General features: G+C 40.0%; 1 protein-coding gene across 1 annotated transcript; it reads right to left on the bottom strand.

Annotated features, from left to right (window-relative positions):
* Positions 1-23592, bottom strand: piwil1 (piwi-like RNA-mediated gene silencing 1). The gene is made up of 21 exons (XM_054755884.1): positions 23431-23592; positions 22936-23030; positions 18530-18632; positions 18213-18341; positions 17909-18123; positions 17682-17803; positions 14024-14104; positions 13528-13725; positions 13287-13395; positions 12043-12166; positions 9321-9438; positions 6937-7051; positions 6675-6862; positions 6516-6588; positions 5659-5859; positions 2738-2841; positions 2576-2646; positions 2343-2496; positions 2142-2267; positions 1768-1915; positions 1-511 (listed from the first exon to the last, which is right to left on the bottom strand). The coding sequence occupies exons 2-21, from the start codon at positions 23002-23004 to the stop codon at positions 395-397; spliced, it is 2565 nt and encodes an 854-aa protein (XP_054611859.1). The 5' UTR covers positions 23005-23030; positions 23431-23592; the 3' UTR covers positions 1-394.
* Between the last annotated feature and the right edge of the window lie 162 nt (positions 23593-23754).

The following is a 23754-nucleotide window of genomic DNA, read 5'->3' on the forward strand; positions in this document are numbered from 1 at the left end:
CTGGTTTGAAATCTTTTAATGAAAAGCTCAATTTAGCAACCTTGTAACAAATCATTAAACAATACACATTTTTTCTACACCACCTGTCCTCTTCAGGGTCAAGGGTAAACTTCAGGCAAGAGGTGGGGTACACCCTGGATTGGTTGGCAGCCAAAGGAATTTCAAAAACTCCAACAAAAACTACCTTGTAGTCGTTGCTGCAACTCTACATTGTAGAAAGTCCACAAATGTCAAATAACAGAATTAAATTCTTTTCATTGGCTTAAATTTCCTCGAAAAAACAAATGCCATTGTTGTTGGAAAATGGTGGTATAAAACATAAAACTGAGCAACATAAATCAAAGTCAAGGCCTGACAAAAACAAGGTCAAAGAACAAAACAAACAACCTTTCTTCTACAAATAAAAAAGGAGGTTATCCAGCTCCATGCTGGGCTCCCTGTGGATGCTTTGACCCACAAGAAAGGCCAATTTGTGGGCATACTGGCAGGGGGCTGGTACTGCAATGATCCCCTAAAAAAAACAAAACAACAAAGATACAAAAATAATTTAATTTGTGCAAATGCAAAAATATCGGGGCATGTAAGTGATTTCAGGAGCGATCAGGACTGTTTACTATACGGGTGTAACGATTCATCTACTACATCGATGTATCGATTTATATTCCTATGATCCAACTACAATCGCCAAGTTGTCATTCCGGACAACATATCGATCTAACAGTTTAAAAGGTAATCAATCGATAGCATCAATACTAGGACATAAAGAATTGGATTTAAGCACAGCAGGTTTTACTGTATATGGAAGTGTGTGGGTTTTTTTTTTTTTTTTTTTTTTAGCACATTAAACGTTACTCGATTCAGTCTGCCTCTCTGTGATGTCATCAACACGCGCCAACAGACAACAAAACATAGCATGGCGGACGGTAGAGGACAAGCTGGAGAGTGAGAGATAATTAAGCCACCGTTGCAGTCCAGTGTGTGGAAACACTTTGCCTTTTGCAAAGAGGGAGATGTTCTAAATAAGTCGGTCACTGTAAAGTATGTAAAGGTCAAGTAAAATACAACGTAACCGCAACAAATCTGTCCAACCACCTACTAAGGCGACATGGGATTTCACACAAAGCTGACCGTCCAGGCAACTCTCGTTCCTGCTACAGCAGCAGTGCAAGGTAACGTCAGCTCTTACTACACTTACTGTACTTTTCTTAAAAATGTATTGAATATTGAAAAGGGAGCAGAAAAGGTTAACCTGTTAATGCAACCTTAAGTGTTAGCTGCAATTTAGTCAAATAAAATGTGCAGGCATTTGACGTTAATTGTTTACATCCATAATTAATTTATACCCGATTCCCTTACAAAAAAATAACGGGAATCTAGGAAACTTCAGCGGCACTGCTCAGTATCCAGGTATTTATTTCACAGTTGCACTGGTTGAATTTTTGGCCAAAAAAAAGGTGCTGAATCAATTTAAAAATTACCGAATCGTATCGCTCCAATCGTATCGGCAACCACAAATCATGATACGAATGGAATATTTATTGAAACGAATAGTCACACCCCCAGTTTACCAACATTTCAGCTATATATTGTTCGTGGAAACAGACTGGAGTTTAGATAGTTGTAGCACTAAGCCTGCCGTTGATTTTGAGTTTTTCTTCAGAGCGCAGGTTAGAGGATGCGCCGTTTGACATTGAATTAGTTCTCTGTAAATTCCAGTTACATTTTTCATCCTCCTATCCTTTGCTCACAGAAACGCAAGTGACTTGCCTGCCAGTTGTAGTACATGTGGCAAAGCTTGTAGGTGAGCCTCTGCATATGATCAGGCTTTAGTCCGCTGGTGTCATACACAACATTGTAGTGGGTTGGAGACACGCTTCCAAAGGTGACAGCCTGGCTCACAACATAGAAGTCATACCTGGCAAAATGTACAATTGTCCCTTAGTGTACATACTGGATATGAAACACTCAAACTGATGGAGACATTAATGTTGCAACATGTTAACTGAACAATGTAATTCCACCCTGATAGTGTTCGTGTTTACTTTCCCTCCACAAAACAAGAAACACTTTTGACCATATAAAATGAGACTTTCCTTGGAGAAAAGAGAAAGGACAGAACAGGTGTAAAAGCAACAGGGTACCATTCTGGACGGGTAACTTCTGAGTCAATGACAGTCCCTGGAGGTGGGTTGCATATCTTTCCATTGCAGTGCTCAAAGAACCTGCAGCTGATGCGCTTCTTTACCACCACCACACTCAGCTTGGGCCTACACCAATAGAGAGGCTGTCAGTAGATGTGCAACTGGCACTGAGGTTTCAAGGTCAAATCAAGGACCACTTACATGTAGTCTTGCCCCATGGACTTGATGGAGTCAATGATCTGGGTGACCTCATAGTTTACCACGCTGTGCAGCTGGCCGTCTCCCACTCCATCACGATACACAACGATACGTGACGGAAGGCATCTGTTGAACTTGAAGTAGTCTTTGAGTGCACCTGCCGATGACAACGATCACTATTAGCAGTAGGAATCTAATTATATGTTTTAAAACATTTAATAATTTCATAGACTTGCCAGCAAAAGCCATCTTCAGCCCATCCATAATTTCCTGCCCTCTGTTTTGCAATTTGACCTTTGAGTACCACCTTCACAAGTTAAAAAAATAACGTTAACCTTTCAAGCCAATGACGCACATCTTCTAGGACAAACAGACAGGCTCCTGTGATGGTCCCAAACCTGCTCATGCTCTGATTTAGGCTGGCCACCAGAGCACCAATGGACCTTTTCCCAGCAGTTGTATCATGGTAGCAGTCAATGCCCACAATCATCAGCTGCTTGAGCTGCACAGAAAAAACATGACTGAATTAAGTCTGCTTTTGCGGTTCTGGCAGTCAGCATTTTTATTATACTTATTAGAATGTGTGCCAAATAAGTTATATTCCAATGAGCTTTTGGGGAACAAGTCCTCAAACCGATCATATATTCTTAACCTGCTGTTTTCCCCCTACCATTATGTTTGGGGAGCACCCGTATTTTATTTTCTAAATAGCAACAGATCACAACAAAAGTAATTTAGGGATAGCTGTCATATTTGACAGTCTATACCAGGGGTCACCAACGTGGTGCCCGCGGGCACCAGGTAGCCCCCCACGACCACAAAGAGGTGCCCGCAAGCCTGCTTTTCATTCAGGTTTTCAGTTAATAATGAAAGAACAGTAGAAAGAAATGCATTCTGAAATACAAAATGTGAGTTGTGGACACCGGCATTTTGTTAATGTTCTGGTAAAACAAGCATATTCGCTTTGTTTGGGTTTAAAATAAGCTCTGAAAATAAATGTTACAAAAATGAGTCGCTCTTGGCCATTTTCATTTTGTAAAAGTAGCTCTCACAAGGAAAAACGATGGTGACCCCTGGTCTATACCATGTCCTTTATTATTATCCTTTATTATTTTATTAACTAAAAATAAAAACAAATTGGGTTCTCTAACGTTTGGGATCACAGACCCCTTACAGCAGGGGTTCTCAGCCTTTTTGACCTTGGGGACCAACTTTTGTTGTACAATGCAGCCTGGGGCCCATTCAAATATTAACAGATTAAATTACTCTTGTTCTTGGTTTGAGAACTACCGTCATGCCGATTATGAAAAAACAAAAAAACAATAAACAAGGATCACTTTGCTACTTGTAAATGGACAGTCAAAAATATAAAGTATAGGTAGGACCCTTTGTAATCAATTTTATTTGTTCTCCTAATTCAGTTTTTTTCCCCCCCAGTTTAAACTTTTTTTAATTGTTTACCTTTTACACTTATTTTACCAGCATAGTGTGTACAGTAGACGCCCCTACAATGTAAATAATCCCTTCCGAGAACGTTTACGTTATAGGATTTTACGTTATACGAAGCGTAAAATACATGTAAATAGCCTAATCCATTCCAAGATCTTCCCAAACTCACCCTTTTGGCCCTGCAAAATATTAAAAGTCCACAGTTAGCAGAAACATAGTAGAGTAACATTCCAATATACAGTAAAATAAGGTAATAAATAAGATTACTGTAAATGAATAAAACTGAAAAACAAAAACATTCAACTAGTTTAAGGGTGACTACGATGAGGAAGGGAGGTTTAAGGGAGAAGTCTGTCTCTCACACAAACTCACGTATGCGCTGTATAAATCAGCCAATGAGATGAGAGCGTAGGCGGTGCCCCGATAATCAGCCAATGAGAGCGTGAACCGTCAGAAGGCGTCACCAAGTGTACTCTGTTAGTCTTGGAAAATGTTTCCCTCTCTCTGTCGCGCGAGCTATTCAAATCGAATTTCTGAACTTGCACCGACTTGACGCTTTACGTTATATGGAATTTCTTACGTAATACGATGCAAAAACTTTACATAAATTCTTTACGTTCAGTGGAATTTAAGTAAAAGGAGGTTTACGTTATGCGAGGTACTACTGTACTTTGACAATGTTTACTTAAATGAAAAAATCCGTACATTTATTGACGTAATACATCATTGGCCCATTTTGTGCAGTATTTCAGAAACTGATGTAGCCTGGCTAACTTTTCTAATGGATGTCATCCTCCGCACACATTGCTACAAAATCTCCAAACTGTGATGCCCTTTTTATGGTTAAAGGAAGACATAATTACCAATGCAATTCCAACTGCGTTATTAATACAAGATATTTTGACATTCTTATGTTTGCCCAATTCGACAGGATGTGGTGAGCAGCACTCGTATTTTGAAGGCCGGAAGTGTGTTGAGAATGTTGACAATTAAGACGAGCTGGTTGCAAGAATAAACCTGCCTCCCGTCCTTATTTCACTTAGTACCTGCACGTCAGCGGGCATTGTAAAATGCTGTTACATTAACAAGAGTTAAAACTAGGGCTGTCAAAGTTAACACGGTAATAACCAACAAAAATTCCCTTAAACGCCACTATTTTAACACGTAATTAACAGTTGGTGTTTTTGCAAACCTTTATTTGTAATACTTTTCACAATTAAATTTGTGAGATCGAGGTCTACTTGTACATTGTGGTTGTTTTTATACATTGAGGTCCATTTCGTGTTGAGCTGTAAAAAATATTTAAAAAAAAAAAGTTTAACCAACAAAATGGTATAAACCAAACCAGTCTCGTGTTGATACATTAGGTGTATTACAAACTTTAAATGATCTTTCAAAAGGTATACTTATACATAAAAACTGTCAACTAATTGCGATTAATTACGAACGAACCATGGACAAAATGCAATTAAATATTTTAATCGATTGACAGCCCTAGGTAAAATAAGGTGTAAACACTCATACAGCCTGAGTGGGGCGCACACACAGCTGCACTACCATGCTCTACTAAACTAAGCTAACCCAGATGGCTCCCTACAAGATGAGTTTCCAAGTTTTCACGCCAATTCTCTTTTCAGACCGCGGTTTCGCCATTATTACTTCAGGTGGCGGCAGGTCAGTGTTTAAGATGAGATTCCACCACCATTGGCAGTCCGCCGGTAAAATACTTCCCCACACAAGCGTTCCTCCTCACGATGACAGCCTTTCATTCACAATTTCTACATTTAAAAGTAGATTCCGTTTTTATTGGCCAATTCCATGATTCTGAATTGGACAATTTGACCTGCAGTTTAAATCCAGGCTTACTTACAGGGATTTCCACACTCCATAGCTCTCCTCCAATTTTGCAGGCCATCTGCAGTGCAATCTTGGTAGCAATAGTCATGAGGGCCTGAGGTCGGCTGAGGGTGCGGGCCAAAACACACTGGCTGGGAGTGGGGCAATCTACACAAAGGTATTTCTTAATGCTGTCGTATTTGTCCTTCCTGTTACTGCTAAGGATCACCACCACCTAAGGAAATGTGTGATACAATGTTAGACATTTAAATAATTTAGACTACAACAAGTAAATGAACAGCTGAGATGCAAATACAGCTCCTTTGCTTCAGTCATCTGTTCAACGCCATTGATAAATGGATAGAGAGTATGGTAAACAAACAGGCGTGCCACATTTTGTCAGTGCTGTACTTTCACTTGTACAATGTGCCACAGGCCAATAACCGTCTCTGGGCCACATTTTGGACACTGCTGCTTTTATAGCTCTTTGTCAGAGTGGAGCGCGCGTCATGACATGAAGTCAATAAGTAACCACAACACTTGTCCACTATTTGCTTGCTAGCTTCCTTCTTGGCAAACAATGGTAATTAAAGAGATGCAGGGCATATTATTGGAAATGGAACTCATCAATTTATTATCAGTCACTTCTATTGCAAATGTTGATCTCTACACACCCAAGGTGTCCACAAAGCTGGGCGGTATGCCCTCTGAACTACAGACAGGAAATCTAGAAAAGCCAACCAATCACAGCCACGTTGGCCCAGTGCGAGGTTAGATTTTATTTTGGAGGTGCATAAATGTGTACATGTTGGCAGGTCTGCACTAAATGTAAGTCATCACAGTAAAACGACTTCATGCATTCTAATTACATGGGAAAAAATTGCAACCAACCATCTGTATTTCATTTCCAACATTTTGCTGTAGGGTTCTCAGGAGAGACTCCTGGTGATCTTCATACTCAATCCTGATGAAGACATCCCAATAATTGAGTTACCTAGTTAATGAGATGGACAATGCAACCGGCACATTGAAGAAAAAAAAACAACTCACATGACAGCTTTTTGTAACAAGATCCTAAGTGGTGGTGTGACTTTGTGGAGGGTCTGCAGGAGGCTCTGAGCTTCCTTGGTGTTCCGTCTTGTGTAGAGCAGCAGCCAGTTTTGCAGTGGAGGAGAAGAGATCACGGCCAACCCACGCATCTCTCTCATCCAATCAGCTGTCCGGGGGTTATAGCTATACTAAAATGGTACAAGTATCAGTATTTTTAATAAGCAAAACAATATATAGCAATGAAACACTGAAGTACTTTTACCGATCTTGATTCCTGGAAAATCCTCTCTGGCGGTAGAACCCTGCCAGTCAGATTTAAGAGTTGCTTATCAAAGCTGAGTCCCCATTTCTCCAACTCTTCCTGTGCTTCAGCATCCCTGTAAAGTCACATTACATCTACTGGTCACAATTTTATGTCTACATGCACAATCTAATGATAGAACACTGGTTATGTGGAGTTGAAATGATCTGATTTGGCATAGGGAAATGTGAAAGAACGTGCTTTTAAATTTGTATTTATTTGACAAGCACTTGCACACAATCTGTTATCAATAAGAAAAGCAGATACTTCTGACGTAACTTAATAAAGAACTGCAGAGTCAACTGATGACGTCAGATGGGCGACGGAGCCGGACGACAATGAACTCCAGTTCCGGTTGCCAGGTGAGAGCATGCTAACAGGCACATTTTGTAATAAAAATTGTTATGAACACAGTTGGACTCTGTGCATTACCACAACAAAGTGTGTGTGGGTCGATCGCATAAATGTCATCAGTCAGACATTAACTCTTTCACTGCCAAAGACGTCTAATGACGTCTTCAAAAAGTAACGTTCACTGCCAAAGATGTCTATTCACATCTTTTGCTTTTTTCCCTCACAGGAGCTACAAATCATAGTCTTATTCATGTTGTGTGCGACTTTGACTTGTAGGCAATGTATTTCTGTCTCAGTAGGGGGCAACAGTTCTCTTTTCCTCCAACCCGCAGCAACAGATTGTCGAAGACGGATTGTGGGTTGAGAGAGGAAAATGGCAAAACACAGGCAGAAATCGAGCGGAGACAAAAAATACAAGCAGCTAACACTGTCACAGAGACAGAGGTGGCATGGGTGATGTAGGTGGCAGACACAAATGCAGTTGATAATGGCAGCCAAAGCAACAAGCTAGTGGTGAACCTTGCGGAGCCATGTTGCGCGACACCGGAGCCTGACACTGGAAGCAGTTCGGAGTCGGGTAACAGAACCGCCAAAAAGGCTAGAAACAAACTTTTTTTTTTCTGATGAAGAGTCTAACGTTTCTTTAGATTTCAATGTTTATGTAGTCCTAAAAGTCAGTATTCTGTGGGTCTTGAAAGTTCAGCAAAAATGCCCCAAAACTCTGGCAGTATGGAGATCTCTGCTCTGAACATGGCTGGCAGTCAATGAGTTAAGCTCCTCTGCTGATTCACTGGTGCTCCTCCCGTGACAAAGATAAAATGGTGAGCAGATGTTTCAAGCTGATGCAACTTTCATCTTTATGATCCTGATTATGGGTAAAGTAACTTGCCAGTTATCCTTTCATAAGTTAACTAGTCATTACAAATGAGAGGATATGTAAAAACAAAAAACATATCGTTTGATGGCTTTGCTTCGCGTCCTGAACTCCACAATAGAAATGCGTGTTTTCTAAATTTGTGCCTTTTAAATTATTCCATAAATTGGAAAATGTGCCCTATGTTTCCTTGACTTCAGCTGCATTGTCTTTTGCAAAATCATTTTCATTTCTTGTATATCTGTATTGTTTGACAGCAAATGCTAGAATTTGTAGTTCGCTAGCTAGACGTAATACATGAACTGTGTGTATTATGAATGCTACGTAGCTATTTTAACTTACCTACTACTCAGGTTATGTACACAACTATTTAAGAATTGTGTGTAATTATCTTTGCCATATTTATTTGAGCATCAACTACTTTACCTGTAAACTTCGAAACTGAATGTGAAATACTAACTAGTATTTAGCGTAGTAGTTTCAAAAGTTGACCAGTTTTATTTATTCATTTTTATATGTTATGTTTTCTAGTAAGAGAGAGATCATGTCGACTTGTAACTTGGATGCTGAAAATGTGTGCACCCCTGATATACACGTACAATGTACATAAATACTCATTTTTAAATATAGTAAATATCAATCCATCCATCTTCTATGCCACTTATTGTAATTACGGTCGCGAAGGTATGCTGGGGCCTATCCCAGCTGACTTCAGGCGTGAGGCGTGGTACACCCTGGACTGGTCGCCAGCCAATCGCAGGGCACATAAACCACCACTCAACTCCCATTCATTCCTATGGACAATTTAGAGTCGCCGATTAACCTGACATGCATGTTTTTGGAATGTGGGACAAAACCGGAGTACCCGGAGAAAACCCACGCACGCATGCGGAGAACATGCAAACTCCACACAGACATGCCCAAGCAAAGATTCAAACCCAGATCTTCCCAATCTCCTGACTGTGTGGCCAACATGCTTATACTGTATATATCAACAGATTTTCTATGTTTCTAATAGGAGGTAGATCTTTGGTCATTTTAAAAGTAGCTGACAGGCTGAAAAAGTGTGAGCACCCCTGATTTAGACAATTCAAGGTAAATACAAGTGTCCACCTACTTATTTATAGTAGCTGAAAAACTGAGGAGGCGTGCTGCCCTCTGTTCTGGGAGCAGCTTGGTATGAGTATTCAGGTCCTTCATAATGGTGTAATCTGCACGCATCTTGTCAGTCAGGCCTGAAACATACAGTTATACACATGCATAAATATATTGTGTACACACACACACACACGCACGCACACATGTATGCCAATGAATTAAATTTACTCATTTTGGTATATCAATTGAAAAGTAAAACTTATATTCTATAGTATAATATTCAATAAGGTATTTCATTACTGTGATGAAATACAATAAACTGCAAAAACTTCCTGAGCCTTTAGTCTTTACCTTGAACTCCCCAAAAACCTTTTGCACGATACAGCATTCTAATTTACTGCGATTCACCTATATGTATTCAGTGGGAAGAAAAAGTATGTGAACCCTTTCAAATTATCTCCAAGCCTGCATACATTGGTCATAAAATGTAGCCTGATCATCTAAATCACAAGAATAAAAGTCTGATAAAACTAATACTACAAAAACTTATTTTTAAAAATATTTTTTGGAAAATAAAGATTTACAGGACAGGTAGAAAAGTGAACCTCCAAGCTACAGATTCGGATTCGATGACATTCGAGAGAAATTAGAGTTGGGCGTGAGCCAACGTTGAGTCCAATCAAGGAGACAAGATTGGAAGTGTGGCGTAAAGCTGCTTTGGCCACTAGAAAACATGCAGTTTAGAAGGTCTCATCAAAAAGCATTGCCTGATGTGAACCATGCCTTGCTCAGAAGAGCCACGATAAAAAAAATCTTGACTTATAAATAGAACTAGAAAAGGTTACAAAAGTATCTCTAAAAGTCTTTGTTTATCAGACAAATTGCCTATAAATGGAGAAAGAACACAGTGTAGAATGCTCAAGGAGATAAAGAACCCTTGAGTGTCACTGAAGACTTATAGAAATCACTGGCACATAACATCTCTAATATATAAAACACGTAAAATACGAAACAAGAATGGGGTTTACGGGAGAACATTGAGGAGGATGCAGTTGAGGTCTTAAAAAAAAAAAAACATTGCTGCATTTGCAGTTTGCTAAAGAGAATCTGGATGTTCCACAGCACTATCAAAATATGCTGTGGACAGATGAAACCAAAGTTGAATTGTTTGGGAGAAACACACCACCATGTGTGGAGGAACAATGGCACAGCACTCAACACCTTATCTCAACTGAAGCATGGTGGAGGGAGCATTATTGTATGGCCATTCCTTGCTGCCTCAGGGCCTGGACAACTTGCCATCATCAATAGAAAAATTAATTCAGTGTGTATCGCAATATTGTGCTGAAGAACCTGAGGTCATCTCTCCAACAGTTGAAACTCAAGAGGACTGGTGTTGCATGAGGACAATGATCTAAAACACAGAAGCAAATCTACAAAATAATGGCTTTAAAAGAAGAAAATGAGTGTTCTGAGTGGCCCAGTCCAAGTCCTGACCTCAACCCGATTGAGATGCTCTGACATGACCTCAAGAGATTTATTCACACCAGGCATCCCTGGAATCTTGCTGAACTGAAAGCAGTTTTGTAGAGAGAATGGTCCTAAATTCATCCTGATCGTTTTTGTCTTATTGCAACTACAGGAAACGTTCGGTTGAGGTTATTGCTGCCAGAAAGTCAACCAGTTATCCAAGGGTTCATTTTTTCCTCCATGTGAATGGTTACGTTACGTTGTATATGAAAAACATGTGATATTAGTTTCAGCAGACAGCTTATTCTTGTGATTTGATAGACGGATGATTTGGATGATAGCAATTTATGCAGAAATGTAATAAATTTGAAAGGGTTCACATTAGGGGTGCTGTGACCAATCGGCCACTGTTCAGTAGCAGATGATTTCTGTGAATTAAAAAAAAAAAAAAAGTGATCGGCATATGCCGATAAATGCCTTTCAATGCCCATTACAAAAGACGATAATCTGTGGCTCGTACTATTGCAGGCCGCAGCGATCCTTTCGTGCAGGTTAGTTTCTTGTCCTAACGTCTTTGGCAGAGTCGTCCTCCCACTTTCCTTCAAAACAATTACAATCATGTCTGTCATGTGGACCTTACCAACACGTGCCACAAAAACTATCTTGCAGGGGTAGCACGTTAAAAAGCTTTAATACGGCATTTGAAGAACAATTGACGGAGTATGGCGACTTCGAGGCTCACGGTGTGATCATCAGTCAAATGTCTTGTGGCTAACACTCGTGCGTATTAGTGTGACAGTCAGAAGGATTTGCTGATAACCCGAAAAATAATTGAATTCATCGGATGAGATGACCAGCCTCTCACAGCGTAAGACACCGCGTTCGACGAGTGCTCTCTCACTTCACTGGTTCCACCACTGTACTCTCACATCAAAAGTCTCCTAAATTAAGGTGATTTTATGGTTCCTTTTTTCATATATAGCCAGTAACTGGGTGATAGAAATTCTGAGTTCCATGTAAAAAAAAAAAAAAAAATTAAAAATTCACATTTTGCCCCTCCCCCCTTTGTTAATAATTGACTTTATACTGGCCAATAGCACTCATAAATAAACTGGAAAATGTATAAATCCATGTGATCGTATCGGCCGATTTCAGTCTTGGATTATTGGTCGAAGCATCCCTAGTTCATAGTTTTTCCTCCCACTGTATAGCAAATCAGAGTATTATACAACACATGATAATATCAAGCTCGACATAATGCAAGTCAGAACCTGTAAGGTAGCACAGCTCTGGGATGAGCATAGCTGGTCCAGCAAGAGCTTGACCGGGACGAACCCTCTTCACATTGCTGACCAGCAGCACCTGGTTGCCATCGGTGATTTCAAGGCCATATTGCTGCAACACAATTCAGGAATAGGGTAAAGGAATACTACAGTCTTCAGTTTTTTGTATGCCCCAGTTGTAGTGGTGTGACCAAATCACAAAAAAAATCAAGCACACTTTGTTGTGCTCGATAAATTCTTAAGACCTTTCCAAATTGTATTTGTCAGGAGATTTTAAGAGTTATATTTTAAAAGGCCTTCAATTCAAATTACAGGCATGGATGCCCTGTAAAAGCATGTAATTCTGACACTACTTTTACTTTACTTACATTTTACTGAGGATGGCAAAGTGGCCCAATCTTCCAAAGAAATCTGGCAAAGAACAGCTGTTGTGCAGCTGTTGTGAATAACGAATGTGTACATCTGTACATTCTTGTGTAGACCATGGACAAACAGTAAAAGCCGACTTCTCGTGCCCCGTGTATCGCTGTGTGTAGCAATCTACAATGTCGATGTCGAGTGTGCGGCACCTCATCCACATTGGTGATGTAGTTGGGCTGGATGTGTTTGTCGGCAATTTTTTTATTGCAGTAGGAGCAGAAGATGGCCAGCTTTTCCTTGTAACCCGCCGGAAGTTGCCGCGCCACGGTAGTCCTTGCCCGGATGGGTAGATGGCGCTGTTTCGTTGATCTTGAATTCTCTTGCGGCTGCTTGATTTCCATGTTCCTCCGCGTAGCTGATAGCTAGCAGTTTAAACTGTGCTTCATAATCCTGTCTCTTTGTAGGTGCCATTTTCGGGAGTCCTTAGCCAAACCGATGTTTTTCACAATGCACATACCGGCACTGTATACTACTTACTGGGGGCGTGCCTTTAGCTTCCTCTTTCACGCCCACCCTTCCCCCTTTAACATCCACATACTGTCCCCAGTCATGTCCGCCTTTGCTTTGCTGTCCTCAGTCACGTCCACCTTTTGTCTATATAAGCAGTGTGTCGGCAGGAAATGCTTCGAGTCAGTCAAGCGGAGCGCTCATCAAAGTCACAACAACATTAACAGATTTTGGAACTCGGTGCACACATAAGGCGTGCTGCATTATAAGGCGCCCCGTCCATTTCGGAGAAAATGTAGGACTTTTAAGTGCGCCTTATGATGGCGAAAATACGGTAGTCATATGAAAGTAACCGTGAAACTAACATTTTTGTAGTAGTTCTTGAAGGAGATGTCTGTGTCCCCCCTGGTGAAAGTGTTGTTTGGGGTCTGATCCCAAGCGATGTCATCAATCCTGTAGGTTTTGTTGTTGTACCTGATAACAGGAAACAGGAAGAGAAAACAGTTAAACGGTGATTAAAGATGTCACTAGCTTCATTATTTGGGCCAACTAAGATTACTTTCATATTTATAATGCTCACAGAAACGTGTAAAATGTGCTTCTTACTTAGTGAGAACGATGAGTCCAACAAGCTCCTTGGCACAGATCTCAGTGAACGAACGAGGTCCACACTTCTGCCTCAGGTTGACCATAAAGTCAAGAACCGTCTCACTACGCAGCACCTTGTGGCTCACGTCGGTACACAGCATGATAGATGACTCGTACTGCAAAATAGCTGTGGTATAGCCTGGCCATATGGTCAGTCTAGAAAAAAATGTTATTTGTAAAAATGGGGTAACGTCTTTTGTCCTGAATCAATCAAGTGTACATTACAGTTGATCACAAAGTAAAAAACAGTCATTTCCCTTTTCTCTTAATACTGTATTGCCAGTCGTAAGTCATAGTTCCTTACATTTCTTTTAATACAGCACTGAATACAACTGAAATTTCTCAGACCTTTTAATAACCCAACAAAGGAATGTCTTGAGCAAAAATCCAAAATTGGTAGACATCTACAAATAAACAGATGGTGATATGTTGTTTTGAAAGCAAAAGAATATACCTGTGGTTTGGGAGGTTGAGTGGATCTTTGGCATTGTAGTAGTTGCGTCCAATCTGTTGCATGCCGAGGATTCTCAAAATCCTTTAGAAGAAATGATACCACATAATTGGTTTGAAGTTGTATATAACAAATTCATAAGCTGTCAGTGCTTCTCAAGTAGCCCCGTGTGTATGTGTGGTGGTGGTGGCGGCGGCGGCGGTTGGGAGCGGCGGGGGGTCATGAGAGGAGGAGGCCTTTCAATGGTAGTGCAGACCTGCCAACATGTACAAATTTATCACACTGAACATGCAAGTTGACTCCAATTTGTTTCAAGTTTAGTATGTACAATACAGGTAAATACATACTGTATATGGGGGTGGGGGCCATGTCAGAAAATAGAAAACCACTGAGCTATGTTTATACTGCAGGTCAATTACGATTTTTACAATTATGATTTATTTCAAATAGATAAACTATTAAAAACTAAACGAATAATGCAATAACCAACAACTATGTGAGCTCTAAACATGTAACTTAGCAGCCATTAACAACAGTCAGCAAAGCACGCTGGGAAATAGGAAGTGCTACCAGCAATGCTACAGTATGTAGTTTAAAATTTATGCCATATTACCGTATTGAATGGTTGCATTTATTTTGCAATGTAGCGGGCGACTGTGAGCGTGCACCATTTCGCACTCTTCTGTTTATACTTGCCAACCAAACGCCTCAGTAAGCATTGACTGTCAGGACAAAGGCATTGCTGCCCGAGCACCTGGGATTTTTTTTCCCCCCAGTTGAGAAAACTGTCCGTGTCGGTCATTTGCTTATGCGCTCACCTTGTTCTTTTTAAAACCAAAATATTCCCCCACTGGGGCTGTTGGCTGTGGCATTCTCCTCAGAAACCATCGCTTCTGATTCATGCGAGTGTATGCTGCCTGCTGAAGCTACCCGCAAATCATCTGTATCCACTCACTTGTAGCCCCGCCTCCATTAAGAGGCTGAATGAGAGGGCTCACTCTCAATTCATTCCACTATAGAACCAATGCACAGAGACATGTGGAGAGTGAACCTTCTTGTCATCCAGCCTGTGTGGCACAGACGAGGATGTAAAACACACGCATGTATGCACAGCAATTTATGGAGGATGGCATAATTACAGTTTCTAGCTTTTAGATTGTGAGTGCGGTGTGCGACTCGTGCATGCTAGGTATGCTTCATGTAAGGCTGTCGTACCTTTCACTTATTCGGGACGTACCGTGTGTGGGCATTGTACAAGGCTTGTGAAGCCCACTCACTTCGATTGCAAGATGGGCGTACTGGCTTTCTACGGCACCTACGGCTATGGTGACCGGGAGAACCAGAGTGTACAGCGGGAAGAGCCACCCGCCGTGGCCGGGCAAAACGCATTAATGTCTGATATGCTATGTGAGCAGCCGCTGTGCATCCACGGAGGTCGGGAGAACCCGAATGTACAGCTGGAGGAGTCCCCTGATGCGGGAGGAGCTGTACACAATGTACTTTTAACTTACGACACACACACTTCTCTGCCTTGCCCTTGCGATCTGGCTGCGTGCAAGGTTTTCCTGCGTGCATGCAGAAAAGAATTTGCATCTCAATTTTCTTCCTACGGGCTTTGCGTGCCGTCTGCAGGTTTGAAAATCCGTGCGGGCAATGTGCGCGTCTATTGCGATTTTCCCCATTTTTGCACGTAACCAGCACATAGGAGTACCTATGTCGGCATGAAAGTCCAGTTTAAACTAAGCTAACTCAGCTAGCTTACACTGGCTATTGCTATACGCAAGCTCACGCTCCATGACAAGAGTTTCCAAGTTTTTTTTGCTGACGTTTCCGGTTGCCACCTCGACATGTTCAGTTCAGGGGGCTAGTTAGTATATGTGAGGACAATCTCTTCCTCATGGTTACAGCATTTCATTCACACAGTCAAATTTTGTGAAATTATGCATTTAAATATATTGTTTTTAAATCGGCCTATTTTGCAATTCCGTCCCCGATTCCGTTAAAGCGGAAATCATAGGCCCGTACTCTTATGGTATGGTAATGTTGCTCATGATTGTGTTTCTGGAGGTCCGTGATGATACCTTAAGCACAACATGATACAGTATGACATATGATTGGTGAAAACGTGCTGCCAGTGACGGGTGTGAGAGTTACGCTGTTTGCATTGGTTAAGGCTGACATTAATATGTTATGGTTGGTCAATAAACCTTAAAGAAAATTTCAGTCAGGACACGACAGTATGAACACAATCTGCTCTCCATTGTTTTATGCTGCAACTTTCTCTTTGTACTTTGTATAGTTCCAGTAAAGCATTCAGACTCAAAACAAACTTCAAGTTGCATGTGCTTTATCCGTCTCATTCAAGCTGAAGCTCCACACCGACATTTTTCTGTAGCATACAAAATATCGAAAACTGCATCCTGTTAAAGTCATTGATCGGATCAGTGAATTGGACAAATTATGTTTCAGCGATTATATACAGAGCATGTTTATGCTGCTTATCTGCGATCAGATCGGGATAGTCTATTTGACATTTGCACTGTGAGGACTTATGACATGCTTGACTATGAAAACTAGTATTAAAGAAAACATAACTCTGCTTCCACTGTGCAAGACGACTGTCATAGCAAACCAAATCTGACATGCCAGAAATCCAAATGATCAGTAGTTTCCTCTCATACAACACTTGACAACTGACGCCCGACCAGACTTAAAATCGAGTCGACCAGCTCGGAACTGGCTTAATATGAAATGTACCCAGGTTCAGAGTTTGTAAAAAATAAAATAGCATGTTACTAAACAGTCACTCAAGGTATCATAAACACACAAACACACATCTTGCGAGATTAACATGTGACGATATTTTTTGTGAATGACTATACATGTAATATGAAAGTGTCAGTCTGCGACGCATTATTGGAACCGCATATTAAGTGCTTTACGCACGCTATAAACCTTGCATTCCAACCTACTTTGGTGTTCGCAGCGTCACTCCCTCGCAATATGTGGCTGCTCTCCCCTTCCATCCACTGCCTCGGTGTTACTGTCCATGCAGAAGCTGTAGCATTTCTACATTTGATCAAAGTTACTTAAGATTTGTCGGATCAAAATACTATCGCAGCACAAGACTTCTATCAAAACATCTATTTCAGACTAATTCATTACTCCCTGATAGAGCACTCCAAGCATCATGGAACTGTTCTTTTCGGTAAACTTAAAGCAAATCTATTGCAATCTATTTTACATGTCGTTACATAACTACACGTTAACATAAATGATTAGTAGCAGCTACAAATGCAGTCATTTTAACTTTCTGAATTCTTAGTTTTTGTTTCAATTTGTGGAACAAAGTTGAACAGTTAAAATGGTCATGCGTGCAAATTTATAAAACATTTCAAAATGTACCTGCATTGTTTTGAGACTCAGTTAAACAAGTCTGGGAGTGTTTCATGACACCCCTAATATTTAGCCATTTCTCTCACCCAGCCGAAATTAGTGTCCCCTATTCTCCACTAGATTAATGTGTTGTTATGGAGCAACATCTGTAATTTCCGCATGCTGTTACTGATACTGTTGAGGTGTGAACAGATATAAAAATAGAGTGCACCAATGGAACAATTCTAACAGATAACACTTCATATGGAAAAACCAGAAAGTAGACCTTCTGAATATGATGTTGTAAAACTGCAGACACACTGGTGATGTTGGTGGCAGTTCATTTGTCAAGGTGACAGTTATCTGAACTTCCTCCCCATTTCTTGTCTTGCTGTGTAACACAGTCTCCTGAACACACAACATATTTAGGCAGAGTCAACAAACATTCAATTTTCGACAAAACATCACAAACAGATGGTTAACTAAATATTGCATGTTGTAGCCTGACAGCACCTTGTTATGAAGTCTGAGAGGCAGAAACAGAATCGCTCCATCAAAACAGTGAGCTGACCCCAGGGCTTGCTCATGCTGAAATAGAAGGGCTGATCTTAGGCGACGAGACTCCATTGGTGGTTTGAAGTCCACGTGGTACTGGTACAGAAGCCACTCAGGGCGGGAGAGGATGCGAAAGAAGTTTGATGACAGCTGGATAGCAGAGCCGCTTGTTCCTGAAATAGTCAATATGTTAATAGTACATTCAGTTATTAGCTCAAACAAGATATGCACGTTTAAAACTTTTTTAAAAATTGTGACAGACCAGACTTTGACTCTCTGACATGCTCCATTGTCTGCCTGGTATAAATTCCGACATCATGGAAATCTCTACGACGTCCACCTCTTTCTCCCAGTTTCACCTGATGAAATCCTGCTGAGATCTGTTGTACAGCTAGAAAACATGAACAGAAAATATTTACACATACAATTTAGTAAGTCAACAGATTGAGTAATATGTTGAAGTACACACATCTCTCACACACCCCTCTGCCACAGTGGCTTTTAACAGCCAAGTATGGCATTGACGATTTAAGCGCAATAAGACTATACCATTAGATTAATTAAAGTACATCAATATACCTGCTTCAGCAAAAGGTACTGGGCCACTTTTCTGCCTCCCTCGACCAACCAGCTCACCCTCTGCTTGTGGTGCAGCTTTTGGTGCAGGCTCTCGAGACTGAGCCTTCAGAGTGCATTGAAAACAGTAAAAGTTCAAATATTTGGCAGAATAAGCAATGGAAAAACATTGAAGAAATAGATACTGTTTTCTTCGTGTTATCACAATGCTGAGACTTGTCATTAATGAAAAATGTTTATTGTACCTAAACCAAGTATGAAAAGGTCAAATTCAAGCACTTTGTTCAGTCAAGTTCAGGAACAGCACTACAAGCTGGAACTATTACTGTACTTCAAGCAATAAAATTGCCTGAAAATAAAATAATTCCAACTGTTCAAATTGTCGCTGTACATAATTGCACTTTCCTTAAATTTTTATATTTTTTTTAAACATGCTGTAAACTAAGAGTGTTTAAAGTGCGGCATAGGGGCCATTTTTGGGTTTGTTAATGGCCCTCTGCATATTATAAAATGCAAAGTGAATTTTTGAAATATATCATTAGATGAGACACTAATTTGCTTGTCACCTATAAACACCTGAATGTTTCAGACAAGGCTCGAGTGTGATTTGGACTTGTGTGAGACCACAATTGAACTCATTGGCATTGACATGTTCTGCCTTTGGAGGCACCAAATGCTGAATATACCATCAGCAAGAAGATCCCTACTGTCAAACATGGAGGTGTGAATATTCTGGTTTGGGCCATTTCTCTGGTTTAAAAAAAAAAAAAAAAAAAGGTAGACTTGACCATTGAGGGAAATGAAATGGTTTGTGAACTCTGCTTTTCAACAAGGGTTCCCCCTGCCAAGTAATACGTTGCGTTTTGCTTGAGGATCAAATACCCAAAATTTCCCTCATTTACTATAAGTTACTTTATAATCTTTGTTACAATTATCTGTTTTCTTCAACACGCTGTCTCTTAAAATTAACATACTATAATAATTCTGGTCTGTTCATACTGTATCCTTGTAAGGGAGTAACAACATACTACTGTAGCTCAGCAGGGGATCAATTTTTTCCACACTGTAGGCAGCTCTTTAAAATAAAAGGTTTAAATTGTGTTTTTTAAAGTATTATCAGGGGTGTATTTGTGAAACACCTATTGTAAGTTTTCTAAATTGCCTGGCTAGTTTTCTAATGGTTAGCTGACATGCAACCCTCTACATCAGGGTCAGAAAGCATTTTAGTGTAGTGCTCCATTGTAGAAGTTGATCCTGTAAAAAGTTCAAGAGTAGTCCAATGGTTCTCAACCTTTTTACATCAAGGACCACATTACGAATTATTTTTGTTAGACATGTACCTCTGTTATTCCCACCTCCACTTACCACTTATAGTTTAGCTTCAAATAATGTGCCTTGTTCTTGCAGGTACTGGCTTGTGGCGTCTAAAGTGAGTGAAGACGTGCACACACTAGGCTTTTTGTGCTGTGCTGCACTTGGATTCCCTCTCCCAGGGTTTCCGCTACATGTAATTGATCGTTGCAGCTACACTACAAAATAAAAGCAGCCACACCTTTTTACTTGCTAACAATATTAATATATTGTATGAATGGATATACTGTATATGCTATATAGCCATAGAAATTACATCAAAAAAAAAAAAAAAAAATGCAGACAGCGGCGGCAGTCCACCCTCCCATGCAGCCCACCACCACAGCTTCAGAATACCCTAAGGGAAACCCTGCTCTCCTGTCCCCCACTGGCCTGCATTCATACTTTAGTATTTGTGCCTTGGTCCATTTGCTTGCCTACACAAGTGTGCATGCGACCATGCCGCGCCCTGGCCCACCTCTTCCGATCATGCCAAAGGAGGAGAGTTTTCCAAATGTGCGCACGGATCAGAGCATGCACGGATCAGAGCACTCACACGAGCCAAATACGCCAGACTTTAGTGTTAAATAGGGCCCAAGCATGGTACAAATGGCCAATTTAATGAATATTTCAGCAATGGTAACTTTTATTGGAAATTCAGCTAATCTCAGGTTTAGAAATTTGTGATTGTACTAGGGCTGGGCGATATACTGTATCGATATTTTTCAAATTTTGATAATCCTTTGACGCACGATATCAAAACAAAACATAACGTTCATAGCGATAGACTGCATTTGCGCGCTTCTCTTGTATCTTGACATGGTCTGTCTCACACATCACTGCTGTGTGTCAGTGCTCCTTAGCGAGGCTGTTCCCCTGCCCCCTTCGTGCTAGATCTGGCAACATTCCAAACCCTCTTGGTGACATTTTCTCAAAAAGTATCGACAAATCTAGCTTTTTTTGACGTTGCTGGAGTTTTTGGTATTTGGGAACATGAAGGTGAAAGTAAAGCTCTCTCTGCACACTGCAGTGGAAATCCACGCATCTTGGAGGCGCGATGTCATAATGAAACAAGTTCACACAACTAAACTCACTTTATGGAAAAAATATTGGTTTTATATAATATAATATAATATAATATAATATATATATATATATATATATATATATATATATATACACACATATATACACACACACATACACTGAGCGTCCACGCTCAGTGTCATATATATATATATATATGTAAATGTATACACATCCTTCCTTGTTGAGAGTTTGCCAAACAGGTGGATTGGAAGGAGGGTTTCGCTGAATACTCTCCGCATTCACCAGATCTCACACCACTCGACTTTTTCGATGGGGATACCTAATACCGATGGGGACCAGCCACTGAGCGTGAAAGCACGCAAATACCAAAGATGATCATCATAATGTGTGCAATTCAATTGCTTAGTGTTGTCAGTAGTGTCTGGACCAGAACAGATGTCAGTTTGAGAATAGGGAGTGGCAAAACCATAAAATGATGTTTGTAAATTCTATTAGACTTTGAAAATTGAACAAATTATAATAAACACCTAGTTCACAATTATTTAAAGCGTGTATATTTTTTTTGTGGCACCCCTTATATTTGGACACGAGTTTGTCCATATCGGCCAGCCCTAGTTTGTACAATTACTTCATGTATGTCAATGTACTGTTGCGGTATGTCGCAAATACAATTTTTATTTACCACTAGATGGCACCCCGACCAACAGTGGTACTCATTTTAAAGATGATTCGATTGGACTTGCTGAGCTTGCTCCATAACAAAGTCAGCAATTACTAATTATGAATTATTATTCAACACAGACACATCTGTTAACTTTTGAACTAATGTGATGTATAGCAATGTGATTGCTCATTAAAAAATATTTTGTCGTTTCAAACTAACTTTCTCATGATCAAAACTTTCAGTTAGTGTAGTCATCGCACTTTGCTGTGTACTGTGTGCGTCCACACTTTTCGGCTTCTGGTCTGGACAAAAAAAAGAAAAAAAACACACACAAAAAAAAACGTATTTTCCAAAACAGGTCCCTTATCATCAAATGTAAATTCTGGCAGATATGCTCCTTACATCACTGTTACAAAATTTTGGAATTTGTAAACTCAAGTCTGTGATTAATTCTGGTAAAACATGACTTGAACTTTAATTTCATACCTCATTCACTTCTCTACCCCAAATATTAAAAAGTTACAGCAGACTTTATACCGGAAAATAGTGCCTTTGGTCCCCATTGCTTTAACACTGAGTCAAGACAAAAGTTGTGATCGACCCACGGACCTTGGCAAGTACAACGGCACAACAAAATATACAGTAGAATAACTTAGGCCGTGAAAATCTGTTTCAAAAGTCAGAGTAGTCATTTACATTTTTTTGATCATCAAAAAGTCCAGGGAAGAAAATCAAGTGTTAATATTTTTCATGTAGGCCTAGCACTTCAATGCAGTCAAACGCTGTGTATTTGTTTACACCCCACACTAACCACAAGAAATACACATAGCTATCATCAATGACAGGAATGTATTAAATCCACCAACATCCACTCCATATTTGACATCTAAATTATCCATATTTTATTTGCTTGTATATTTACAATCAAGGCATCCATACTGAAAATATGACAATGTAAACCAGACATGTAGTAATTCCGGGTTAAAAAAAAAAAAAAAAAAAAAGTATTTCGCAGATTTAATAAAATTTAATCTGCAGATAGATATTAGAGTGAATTAATATCCTACATACCTTTTTATGTTATTTATATTGCTTGTGCTGAAGCTCCGATTCATGAGTTTGAAAGGCTTAAGTATGAGTCGATGTGGTTCAACACTCACTGAGCGTCCACGCTCAGTGTCAGATTTTTGCATCGCTAAAAAACAGGTTTTCTAACATCGCTACTCCTTATACACTACAAAATACACAGTTGGATGTGGAGTGAATCGTTTATAATAAATTAATGCATTTATTTTTGTGATTGGATGTGACTACAGCAATGGATTTTAATGTTGAGTGTTCTTACCGCTCCAGGTGCAGCTGGCTCCTGACCACGAGCCCTGCCTCGTGATCTTGCACGTGCCCGACTGGTCATTCTTCCTCAAAATCGCAAATCGTGTCCTTTTATTGAAAACCACAATATTAACCACACAGGACAAATTCGGAGTTCATTACATACGGTTGACAAATGTCCAACAATAACAATCGATGAAACATAAAACATGATTACCACTCACAACAGTTAGGCCTCAGCTAAAGTTCAGTTGCACAAGTGAACATTAAGCTAATGCTTTGCACGTGCCGACGATGCTAACCCTTGTCTTGATAAATTTGGTGATACTAATCAATCCAAAACACACCCAAACATGTACAACGTTATATAACAGGTTTTTGTACGAGTCACAGTGTATAAGTTGGCATCGAGATTACCTATTTTTGTTGATACCGTGCTATAACTACAAATAAACAATCATTAAAGCACTAACTTTCAAAGTACATATACTCTGACTGGCATACTCACTCGATGGGGGGAAAATGTAGTTTGTCGACAACCTAACTTTAGTGCGACCACCTCCCAGGATGTATAAACGAATCTGACTGAATTGCCAAATTGGCCTCATCACTCAGAAAATCGTTGCGCATTACAACAGCTCAGACAGCAATTCAATCGATTACAAGAAATTTAATTTACACATATTTAATTTACACAAATTCAGTTGTTTGAAATCAAATCAAATGGTATGTTGGTGAAAAACAAAGACAAACTACTGATTATTAGTTGTCTAGAACTACTTTTTAGCGCAGTGATATATTTATGTAATTGATACAGGTGAGTACTATTTTT

Source organism: Dunckerocampus dactyliophorus, chromosome 16 (assembly GCF_027744805.1).
Source record: "Dunckerocampus dactyliophorus isolate RoL2022-P2 chromosome 16, RoL_Ddac_1.1, whole genome shotgun sequence".
Taxonomy (NCBI): Eukaryota; Metazoa; Chordata; class Actinopteri; order Syngnathiformes; family Syngnathidae; genus Dunckerocampus; species Dunckerocampus dactyliophorus.

Bases quoted from the DNA above. Each gene is read 5' to 3' on its own strand.
- piwil1 (XM_054755884.1), bottom strand. From the start codon at position 23,004: ATGACCAGTCGGGCACGTGCAAGATCACGAGGCAGGGCTCGTGGTCAG. The intron at 6,589-6,674 runs GTGAGTTGTTTT...TGTCTTCATCAG, and splicing joins TTGTTACAAAAAGCTGTCAT to GATTGAGTATGAAGATCACC. The intron at 2,647-2,737 runs GTTTGGGACCAT...TAACTTGTGAAG, and splicing joins CTAAATCAGAGCATGAGCAG to GTGGTACTCAAAGGTCAAAT.